At 35.4% G+C, this 12,710-nt stretch overlaps 1 protein-coding gene across 2 annotated transcripts; it reads left to right on the forward strand.

Annotated features, from left to right (window-relative positions):
• The first annotated feature begins 410 nt into the window (after positions 1-410).
• On the forward strand, positions 411-4,364 carry LOC148613500 (ras-related and estrogen-regulated growth inhibitor-like protein). Of its 2 annotated transcripts, none has more exons than XM_088586821.1 (4): positions 411-616; positions 1,259-1,312; positions 2,116-2,192; positions 3,390-4,364. In XM_088586821.1, the coding sequence occupies exons 1-4, from the start codon at positions 568-570 to the stop codon at positions 3,864-3,866; spliced, it is 657 nt and encodes a 218-aa protein (XP_088442947.1). In that variant the 5' UTR covers positions 411-567; the 3' UTR covers positions 3,867-4,364. The 2 variants fall into 2 exon arrangements, with proteins under 2 accessions (XP_088442947.1, XP_088442946.1); XM_088586820.1 differs by having other exon boundaries at positions 413-616; positions 1,256-1,312.
• Positions 4,365-12,710: the final 8,346 nt, after the last annotated feature.

Here is a 12,710-nt window from a genome sequence, read left to right on the forward strand (position 1 = left end):
TATTGTACATGTATGATAATCAAACATTCACAATAATACAGCAAGTGATGTCGAAGTTACTCCAGGGGGTTCTGGGGTTAGAACCAACCTTTTGCTGAACTATTTTCTTATTTTCATGCAAAATTTAATAAAAAAAAAATTAGCTAACAATTAATTGTCTGGAACCCTCTGGTCCCTCCTATTTCAAAATCTCTGGATCTACTACTACAATGTCAAAAAAGGGTATCGCCAGAAATACATTTTTTATAAACATGGAAAACTCAAACCACTTTTTAATCACCATGATGACAGAAATATTCATGTCATAAATTATATTTTGTACAATGTCTTGATATTAAATTTTGGCGATCCTTAGGGAATACCTCGTGTGTACGAGATATTTCACAAATTGACATTTTACGTACAAATTGATTACTTAAATCACGTGAACTTGCTAAGCTCAGGAAAGGTTTAAATTAAGTTGTGAAGAGTAAATATATGGACTTTAAGTCTGTTTCTAAAGATTTTTCCATTGGTAACATTGATTTTGTCAGACATGGAAGTCAATGACATTAGTTAGAAGTAGGAATGGCTTTACGTGTTGTTGTCCTGGGAGCTAAAACTGTGGGAAAATCGGGTAAGAGTTATTACATTATTTATACTGTATGTTGTTTGTGGGAAAGTTGTTCATGGTTTTATGTGCGGAAAAGGCAGTTTCAAACGCTCTATTTTGCAATTTCGCAATGAAAAGTTTCAAGTTTTCCACTTGCCAGTCATTTTAATTCTAGCTTGATGGCGAACAGCACATTTAAGTTATATATAATTTAATAGATGTGTTACAATTTAAACAAAAATATGTAAACTGTAAAAGAGTTGGGTAAGTGAAACCATGGAAACCAAACTTAAACGATAGAGAATTGATAAAATGAAAACCAAAACACAAAACAAATTTGTGTTAACCGCGAACTTGGATAAAGTAGATGAGCAAATCCGAACTCATCAGGTACCAGGAGCGTCGATAGGGTAAACATCCTTGCTTGTTTAGTTCCTTATTTGATATGTTACACTGCAAGTTACTTCTAAGATAAATGGGAATAAATTATGACAATTTTAATAAAATCAACACAATGAAACGGTGATAGTGCACTGTTGAAACCATTGGCTCGTCGTTTGTTCGTGTTCATCAGCAAATACTTAGTAATCGGAGGTCAAATTATTTTTGACAAAAATTGCTCATTCAAAAATTAATAAATAAACGGTTATTTGTTTTTTTAAGCAGTGACAGTGAGATTTCTTACCAGGAGGTTCATAGGAGAATATAACTCTAAAATAGGTAAGAAAGTTTACAAAATATTAAAACAAATTGTATAAAATTTATCTACATTAGGATTATTTTAAGTGAAAGAAATGTGAATAGTGTTTGAATAGTTTAACATTTTTGCGTATCTTGGCTTCAGAGATAAACCTTGCACCGTGGATGGCGTAAGAAAATTATTTATTTGTCACCTTTTCTCCTATTGGAATTTATTCAAAGACTACAATTTATCAAAGACCTTGCACAATTGAACTGATGCAGAGGTCATAGTTCATATAAGTGAAGTATAGCAAATGTAAAAACATCGATAGTTTGTTGTTCAGTTTATAATGTTCTGTCTGTATCATTTAAGACGCAATAAACAAAATCCACCAATGCAACTGTGATACTTCTGTTTGAGAGTACCGTAGTACAATCATGCATCAAGTAAAATTTAGATATTTTGTATCAATAAACACAATGAATGTAGGTGGACAGGGGTGAATGTACTTCATCCCCGTCCCTCCCCCACCCCCCAGACCACCGCTTCCCGACCCATTTCATTTTACTCCCGGTTATGATGCAAATCACAATTCCCGCTTCCCGCACTCCCCCTTTCAACCACCGTTCCCTCCACCGCCGTTCCTTACCCTTTCAACCCCCGATTCCAGCTCCCTAAATCCCTGTATGCCCATTCCCCTATGTCCTCTCAACCATGTAAAGACTGTTGTATCTGCTTAATTTTGCTTTGATGAAAACAACGATTTTTTAAGAAGTATCTTTAAAATGGGACTTTACTAGGGGTCAATGGTATTGATATGAAATTGTTTGTATCTTTGCAGATCTATTATACAAGTCTAGTATCAAGCAAGAAGATTATATAACAGACATAGAGATCTTAGATACTTGTGCTAAAAAGGTTGGTGACTTGCGAATAAAAGTTTATCCAGGCCGGATGGGGGCATAAAAATACAACTCCAAGCTATAAAATACTTCAAGAGTTCATCAGATAGTGGCTTACATCGTCCTTACATCCAAAGCATCAACGCAACAATTAAGGTTTTCTAGTACAGTGACCCCCTACACACGGTAGTGTTTATAAACAAAACCGACCTACATTTTTCGGTTCTGATATAACCCGAACCCTATATTAGGTCACTCTGGAATGGGTACCTGCAGTATTCTACCGTAATTAACTGACTTTTATCAATTTTATTGCTATTTATGAGTGACTAGATTAAAGCAATTCGAAAATTTAAACCGACAATAACAAACAAAAATTAAATGTTCCATCTTAATGGTTTAATAGTAAACATGTAATACTTGGCGGAGTACATTTAAATGATGTAGTACGTAAACAGATTAACAGTAACGTTCAAAATGTACTTCTTAGAATTACTTTTAGAGAAAACAATTAGGTGTTCAAACCGGAGTTGAATCCACCATTACACTCTAGAAATTGCATGTACTACAAAGTCCTGTAATCTATTCGTAGGTCATAAAATCTTATTTTCGCGGTGGTCAAACAACTCAGTGTCAGTTCCAGATGTCGGGGTCCAGGAATTAGACCCCATATCCTTGGAAAATTTGGCCAACTTAATGTAAAATATGGGTAAATATGGGCATATAACAGTCTGAAATGACCTTTTTCATAATTTCTTGATCATAGTGAGTTTAGTTTCTTCTTGACACTTTTAATTACTAACCCCGTCATATGTCATGCGACGGAAATTACCATGAACAGATCGAAAACGGATGTCAAGTATTACAGCTTGAATATGAAGATAGAAATCATGAACAGCTATTTGCAAAATGTACCTTTCCGACAATTTCAGCACAAAACAAGGATGCCAAAAGGATCAAGTCATATCGCAGTTTTTTTTCTTCTGAATTCACGATCATTTAAATCATCCGTTAACGCTGCACGATATAAATAATTTCTAAGTGTGACGGGTGTAAATGTCGTTACCACAAAATTCAATTGAATGTCATTTTTTAAACTATTTTTTTTGGTACGAAAACAGAACTCCCAATACGTGTATATACTGTACAAATTGTGTCGGCTAATCCTTTTAACGAATAATCATTTTAAACTTTTTTATCATTATCATTTCAGAACACCTCCATTTCGCCTGGGGACGGAATTCTAACATGGACAGACGCATTTGTCGTTGTATACGACATCTGCGAACGTTCCTCCTTTGATCAAGCTTTAAAAGTTCTTGAAAATTTAAGCAAGCCTCGATCAAGTGCATATTGTCCTGCGCTCCTACTTGGCAACAAGAAAGATCTTGATCACCGAAGAGTTGTCGGTGTTGAGGAAGGCCACCAGGTAGCGTTAGAATACAACTGCCAATTTTACGAAGTGTCGGCTGCTGACGAATTTGTGACAATCAGTATTGCGTTTCAGGCACTTCTAAGAGAAACAAAAATAATCCAGCAACACAAGCCACTTTTAAAACGACGGAGAAGTTCGTTAGTAAATGTATCGAAGAAAATTGGTGCAATGTTTGGCAAAAAAGACAATGAGTTAGAAAAGAAAAAAATCACCTGTGATGTCACATCCCCGAAAACTATCTTTGAAAAGACCTGAGACAAAATATCGGGTGTGGTTTTTGGAACGTGCAATAATGAGGGAATGTAACTGAGGGAATAACATGCTAATGCAACCACGAATTTGCGTGTAACATTTAACGTTTGAATCTCTAAAGAATATCGACTTCACAAACCCAGAAAAGTTAAATTGCCTATCAAAGTTATTACATTATGCAATTTCGCAATTACGCATTTACTGAAATCCTTAAAACATTTTATTTTAATTATTACAGCATGAGTGTGCCTACTTTATCTTGCAGACTATACGATAGAAAAACACTGGCAATATGAACTCCCACAAAACAACGGGAGCGACGCCAGGTTTGCGGATGTGTTAAATAGTTTAAAACATGTTTTTATAATGGTTAATTATGTTACGACTTGGTACATGTGTATACGCGTATTTCTCATGCTTGTTACTGATTCCACAGATACTCCTTTATTTTCAACGTTGTTACAGTTGTTTTATCTAATTACAAACTAAAATTTCAAACAATCAGTATTTTAACTTAACAAAAAGTGTCCAACTAAGTGTTCAATAACAATAGCTAGTGGCTTATCTACAAGCAAGTACAGAAAATCAGGACTTCGAACGATTATCTTTAAAATAATGTCAGAATGAAAAACAATAACTTAGACACAAATAATGCAGTTAATGCCACGTGTCAGTAAATTTATTGCTGCATAGCACCAATATTGCTACATGCCAACAGAATTAAAAGTGTGAAACATTGTAATTTCGACAAACTCGTCAACACATAAAATAAGTTTCTTCCCTGTTACCCCTAACCATAAATCGCAAAAAGTTTTTATTGCCTTGGTTATCTCAATTGATGCATGTGGAAGCTTATCACAGCAAGGGGCTTTGGTCGCTAAAGGCCCCCAGTGGGTCCAGGGCAAAGCACTGGTGGGGACCAAGGGGGCGGGCAAAGCTTCCTGGAAGCTCCGCAATTTTCGTTAATTGGAGACAAATATCATGTCCAGAAATTAATAGCATTTATACCCTTTTGTGGTGTCCCTATATACTAATATACGCTAATGAATGATAATGGAAATGGGGGGAAATAACATTCTCCAACATAGTTACCATTCCTGACCAATTAAACACACAAAACATATTATACCAAGAATGCAAAATTGACATGCACGGTGACCAGATTGTTTTATTTGGGATAAGCGTAAACTGTATCTGCATGGGTTGAGAATATTTTCAGCATAAAACTGATGTGACTGATATTTTTTTTTATCTCAGACGTTCAAGATTTTATTGTATTCCTAAAATTTAACCCTAGAAAAATTCACAAAACTAGGTCATTATATTGAATAATGTAAGTAGAGAGCTATAATATTTACTCTAGTATACTCGAAATTAAATGCAATTTAATATGAGTGTAATCCAGGTCAGCGTTGCCTTCTACTCTGAGTAAGAATGCAAGTCTTCAGTCCTTACGTACAAAGGAACAGTCTTTAACTTAGTCAATGTCATTGCTTGCAATGCGCATAATCCTGTTAGTCGCTCTGTTGTCATTGTCGAACGGAGACAAGTTTTGACTCTACGCACTCTCGGTCGTAGCATTGGCGACAGGCATGCACAGTAGGATGAGCATACATTTATACTATACAAATCTGGATAGAAAGTTTATTTATTTCGCATATCTCTCTGATAGCATATATACTACTTATTGCGGGATTTTAGCAAAAAGTAGTGACGTTATCAGAGAGGTTATTTACATAGATTTTCTGAGTCATATATATATAATAAAGATGGACTTGTAGCAAGTCTCGTCTCTCTGCCTCATCTACGCTACTCCATCTGGGTTTCCATAAATGGATTTCATGTTTGCACTCATCTGTGTCTGCCAGGTCAGACCTGAAAGTGTCATACAAAGTGTTTGTAGCAGTATCAGTAACAATCTATCACTGAATGAACAATATGCTGAGCAAGAAAACTATCTTCGTTTTTTTATCAGTCTGTTAGATTGTCAATGAATGGAAGAGACATGACTCGTTTCCAATAATGATTAGGGTCTGTTAACGGAATAATCACACGAAGGCATTGAAGCTCCTCGAGAGGCACAGGGAATCACTTCTATACTGTTTCCGATCGCAACAGCTCGTTCATATATAGCGTCCAACTAAGTGTCAATATTTCGCTTTTCCTGTAACAAAGACACAACGACCTTTGCTTCTGATACTGCTTGAATCAAATCAAAATTTGGTTTGAAGAATTGTAGATAACCGAACATTTTGTGTCGCAACCAAACTAACGATAAAGTCAAACTTTGTGATTGGGCAGTAGTAGCTACGTGCCTTAGCATCACCATCTTGTTGCAGATCATCCTAACAACCACAGGACAGACAGTCAAAAATGTGAAAACGCATCTATGGGTATTTGGGACGCCATGACGACTGAAAACCTCTGTTCATACCAAGGATACTTCTGCCTAAAACATTACCACGTTCTGTACAAAAGTATTATTTTCAACGTCGGGCTACTTTCATCAACAGTTACATTTTCGAATTCATCTTTCTTTATCATGTGGTGGTATATGCTTCCAATAGGTCGAAATAGCTAGGCACAGAAAAAGACAAGCTTTTTTTCATCAGTTGAGCAGCTTGTGAATGTGGCCATAGAAGTTGAAACATCTTTATCGGCATTGGAAGCGTCAATAGGTTCGTCGGCTTTGGTTTATAGACGATTATTTCTTTTTAAAACAACTGTTTTTTTTTCGTTGCATTATCAGCTTACGTGTGAATCGTATAAAATAAGAAGAAATTGCGCATTTCTTGTGGTCAAAATTGCCGCCTTCAGAATCGATTGATACTGTATTAATTTAGTTCTTTGACGTCTTCATCAGACGTGGCCGGCATTTATGCTTGAAAGGCAAAAAGTTAAAATTTATAAACAAAGGGATTCAGACGCAAAGATATTTACAACGTAATTAAATATGATACTTTGACGTAGTAAGACATATGGGGGTAACAGTACATGAATGATATATTACCTTTACCAGTAGACAAGTAATGAACCATTACGCCCTCTTTCCTCCTTCTCGCTCTCGTGCTTTTTATTATTATTATTTTTTTTGTTTCTTTTTTGTTTGTTTTTTTTCCCAAAACTATGTGGAAGCTCGTGATTCCAAGCTTCCGCCTAGCAACGCGCCTGAACACAACATAACGTTCCGTGATCAAAGCAGTACGCGTCTGCCAATTGACCTTCATGCCCAGGGCAGTATTGAGAAATCTTCAGTAGATCTTCAAACGCTCTTTCGCCTTCTATCGGAATTACGACATGTTTCAAAGAACTTCTAATGGCGTCATGACTTTTTGTACAGTTTTGGCACTGCGCCTCCTGGAACTGTTGACATGCATTAAGTGGCGGACCCAGAGGGGGTACGAATTGATCTCAAGATGAGACTCAGCAAGTAGAATGGTACTGTTTCTCATTGGTTACCTTAGCCCTCTATATTTATATGCATTAATATATATAAACCATTGGTTACCTCAGCCTCCTATTGATATATATATATATATTAATATAAAATGTGGGTTACCTTAGACACCCTACAGTTATATACTTTAATATGAACCATTAGTTACCTTATGTCCTGTAAAGTTATATACATTGATATAAACTGTGGACTACCTAAGACACCCTGCAGTTATATACATAGTACATTAATATAAATAATTGGTTGCCTTGGGCCCCCTATATTTATTTGCATTATTTTAAACCATGGATTCAGTGCATGAATTACCTTGGGTCACACATATAAAACGCACGAACAACGGACCGGAGGCGTTTCATTCATAATTTAACTCCCAGTTTTATTCGGCGCATCCTGCTCTGTATGTTTTTGTGGATGTATTGCTGATGCAGCAGACTGTGGACTACATCAAGATGAGAGAACTAGATGCTGTCGCGACGGTTCGGCAAGAGGAACGCGAGGAAATTGAGTACTCAACGGAACAGTATCGACTCTACTATAGTGAGGAATTGACCCGTCTTGAATTCATTCAGTATATGAGCTACACGTATTCCGCTCGAACAGATATATAGTTTGTCAGTTCAACCTTCCTGTGATGTCATATTTTAGCAGGACTCTTTTAGAATGATTGTGTTTTAAGCAAGTCACTTTTATCTTCTAGTGCTTTTGATGTTTACTTAACAATCACATTTTAACGCTTAGTCCTTATATATTTTATCATGCCAACTTTAACATCTTGTGGTATGTTGTTTTATCATGTAAATAAATTAATTAACATTATAACTATTATTCACTTACACTAGCTCTTGAAAATCCTATGTAAAAAAAATGTTCCCATATGAAATGTACATGTTAAAATATCATGCGCCCATTTGAAAGATTTTATGCCCCCGTTTGCAAGATTTTTTGCGCTCATTTGAAATGTCAAGCGCCGAAATGCAATGCACCGGGTTAAATTTAAAGCCTATAAGATTTATATTTGACATATGCATACGGTATTTGAGTTATATTAGTTATAACATTGACAAATTGATAATGAAAGTTATAATAAAAATACTGAGGGAGGGTGTCCTATCAAAACACTGAAATATGATAAAAATTTACCTGTAAAAATCAATAATTACCTATTATTTTATAAATAATTGCCACATGGAAAATTAATGAAATTGGTCAACTTCTAACTGATAATTTAGTATTTCAAACTCAGTATTATGTAATAAAAATCATATCATTTGGAAGACGTTTCTTTAATCTTTTAATTGTAGTAAATTTATATTGTTAAACAGAGAGAAAGACACAATGATTAACATCTTACTGGGGTATAGTTTAGGAAATTGAAAATTTTGATATTTGTTTCTCAAGACAAAGGTACTTTACTTTCATTTAGTCTTCATTTTATTGTTTTTCAAAACGGTCTTATTAAAAATAGCCTCAGCCCTTGGTTTTTTCTCTTTCATTTGATATTGAGTTTGTCTGAACAGAGAGAACAATTGTCGATATTATTTACCTGGCCGCCAGACTTCGTATCAGGCTTAACCGAATCCGCTTCCTTATCAGTTATCCGCTTGCCCGTTGCAGTGGATTGTAAACAAATGATAGTATATTTTTATCATTGTCTAACAGAAATTAACACTAAAAGTGAAATCATTAGAAAATTTTCAATCCAGTTCTTTTGAAAATTTCATCATCCGTCAAATAATGCGTTCATTGTGGAATCATATTTAGTTAAGATAGTACATTTTTTTATCTAAATAATATATAAGTAGTATAGGTAGAATAGAATTAAGAAATCAAAATTTTGAGATGCATCCACAAATTCTTTCCCTTTAAAATAACGTAGTTCGCTATCCTAATACTAAACGTCAGCAAAGATTAAGGCTTAAACGCTTAGTTTGACAGCATAGAGTAAAGCTTTTTTTACTCCAAAAAAGTCAATAACTCAGGAATATTTCATTTCTGAAGAGACCGTCTTAACACTGATCCGAATGAGAAATAAACATATACATGTTCCAGAAATTCAATCCTCTATACATGCTTCATTGACTTCGAGAAAGCATTCGATAGTGTCCATCAAGAAACGCTTTGGAAATTAATGAAACACTATGGTATACCGGAAAAGCTAATAAATCTGGTATAATGTATGTATGAAGACAACAAATACGCAGTGGTAACATCTAACGGGAAATTCAGATTTGTTTAAATCAAATCTGGAGTGAAACAGGAATGCGACATGTCTGGCTTCCTATTTCTCATGTAATTGACTGGATTATATAAAAATCAACAGTAGAGAACAACACATGCAGGAATCTTCACCGCAAAAGTAGAGGACATAGATTATGCAGACGGCATTGCGTTATTTTCAAGCACAAAAGAACAACTAAAAAGGAAACTTACTGATGTCAACAAACATGCCTACTTTACTGGCCTCAAGATCAATGCAGCTAAAACAAGTGATGAGACTCATTGCCAACACCAACAAATCCATTACTAACGCAGAACAAACAGTAATTGATGATGTAAAGTCATTTACATATCTTGGAGCCATAATTACTACCTCAGGAGAAACCAACGAAGACATGAGAAGACGCTTAGGCCTCGCCAGAATAACATACAACAAATTACCACCTGTTTTGAACAATAGTCAAATTTAAAAAAAAAACAAAAACAAAATTCCGTCTGTTTAACTCCAACGTTCTATCCGTCCTCTACGGTAGCGAAACTTGGAAAATGACCAAGAAAGATGAACACCTGGTGGACGCTTTTCTTCATAAGAGTATCAGGCTAATACTAAAGAGCTACTGGCCACAGAAAGTGACAAATGAGGAGGTCAGGAGAAGAGCTGGAATAGAATAGATTAGCACTCAAACTAAACGACGAAGATGGAAATGGTTGGGCCATGTGCTAAGAATGAAAAACACCATGCATGTAAAACTAGCTATTTCATGGATACCTGAAGGGAGAAGAAAGAGAGGACGACCCAAAGAGACATGGAGATAAACAATAGAAAGAGAGCGACAAGATCTTGGCTTCCAATCATGGATTGACGAAAATCACTGTAGCGAGAGATAGACAAAGATGGAGAGAACCCGATTCTCCAAACGTGGAGACGGAATTAAGCCAAATAAGTCATGTTCCAGAAAATCTAAATTTTTAGCCTGTGTCTAAACCACAGTGTAAATGAGACCTTGCAAGGTAAATAACCAATTTCGACCCGACATAAATCTCCTGGTCAAACCATTATTAATAAGAAATCCAAATTTACTTTAACATCGTCCATATAAATTGTCCCCCACAAAGTGTTTAAATTAAATATGGATAACAAAATATAAAAGCCGTCCAATATTTGAATTAAGCTATTGAATCTAATCTTAAGGACCTTTGACAATGGAAAAAAGGTGACATTAGTTTTAATCAAAATACAAAGAAGTTTTGAAAAATTACTAATTCTAATAATGAGACAGAAACACAGCTCAATTTTTAGTATTTACCATATAGACGTCACCGACGTATGTTTATAAAATATAAAAAAATAATACCCCCGCAAACAAAGTTCATGATGGGGTACACAGGCAAAATTCCGACATTTATTTTCATATGTTTTAAAACATGGCAACACATGTTTAGGACCAGTATGGTTAAATACTAATAGGATAATTAATTGGAAAGAGTGAATAAACGAAATATTACCATGAGTGCCGAAGAACGCCTAGATTTAACGAGTGTGCGGGACTTGTTCCGCACACGAATTAAATCCTCAAGCGTTCTTGGCACGATTGATCGTATTATTGATCAATTGATTATCTTATTTATTATATAGATTTTATTCATAATTCATCGATATTTTCAACATTAATTTTAAATTCTGCGATTGAGGGATTGATATCAAAGTTGTGACCTTTTGGTGGGAGAAAGTCCGAGAGTGAAATAACCGGATTTATTTCATAGTGTGAATTATCGAAATTTATTATACTGGAAACATTCGGTAAAACACTGCTACCTATATAAAAAAATATGTTTTCCTGCATTTACAAATATTTAAAAGAGTAATCAAGGGAACCAAGGTTATAGCGGTAATCAAAAGAATGTAAGCCATGGACAAAGACCAGACATATGGACAAAGACCAGACATGGAAAGCAGACATACACAACAAAGAACATAAAGTAAATAAAATCATACATACAAAGTAACAAAAGCAAATGAGCGACTCGGACTCCACTAAAAACTGGGAGCATGGACCAGGTGCACCGGTAGGGTAAGCGTCCTCTGCTTTTCTAGAAACACCCGCCGAGTTGCTCATAAAATGTCAAGTCTGGGGTAGACAAACGAGGAAAGGAAAACTATGACCCGATGAATAAATCAGTTTTCATGGTGCAGAAGGATACACCATAACAATCCACAAGTTTATGATGACGACCATAAAACTTCTGTAGTGATGACTTCAATCTTGTAGCAACATAACCCTGTTCCAGAAGCCTATTTGTTAGAGTTCTAGCGCGATACAAAAAGTCTGCGTAGTTTCGGCAAGCTCTGGCATAACGTGTATGGGTTGTGATATGAACACTCCGTACGCAGGTGCTGAAGGGATGTTGCCACAGATGAAAGGAAAGTTGACAATTCTGAATGAAAAGTCATCACATTTGTCGTTTAGTTTGGCCAATAGTTTTCCTTTACCATCGATTTCTAAGTGTAAGTCAAGATATGAGGCTAACTTCACAGTGTCTGTAGTATCCTTTATCTCAAGTTCTTTTAGGTAGATGCGATGTATCAAATCCCCGAAATTATGATTGTTTAAAGATAATACGTCATCTATATAGCGGAAACTGAGATTGAAGGATCTAGCCAAACGAAATTCTTTCTTTCTGATCAGATCAGCTATAAAGTCAGCCTCATAAGAGTGAAGGAATAGGTCAGCAAGTAAAGGAGCACAATTTTTTTCCATTGGAATGCCGACCGTTTGTTGAAAAACACGTCCACCACACTGGACAAATATGTTGTAGATTAAAAATTCAAGCATTTTGTAAACATCTTCCTCTGTATATTTGGAAGATGATTGGGAATTATTTCTTACAAAGTATGAGGAATCTCTACCAAGAACTATATATTTGTATCTAGGTGTACCATCTTTTTTTTCTTCTATAGTCCAAGTCACCTCAGATTGTTTGCGGTTTTTTCTTTTACTAAAGGTAAAGAGCAGAAATATGGCGGGAAATCATGTTATTTCACCTCTTCAATTGTGAGATCATAGGGAACATTTCAAAATATCCATAGAAACAAGATGGCGGATAAACAATACATTCAATGCAAAATTCTCGTAGGAAAAATAAATTTTGAATTTTTTCAATCTCGGAGGTAA

Source organism: Perna viridis, chromosome 6 (genome assembly GCF_037379345.1).
Source record: "Perna viridis isolate PV_CMFRI_1.1 ecotype Kerala chromosome 6, ASM3737934v1, whole genome shotgun sequence".
NCBI classification, from domain to species: domain Eukaryota; kingdom Metazoa; phylum Mollusca; class Bivalvia; order Mytilida; family Mytilidae; genus Perna; species Perna viridis.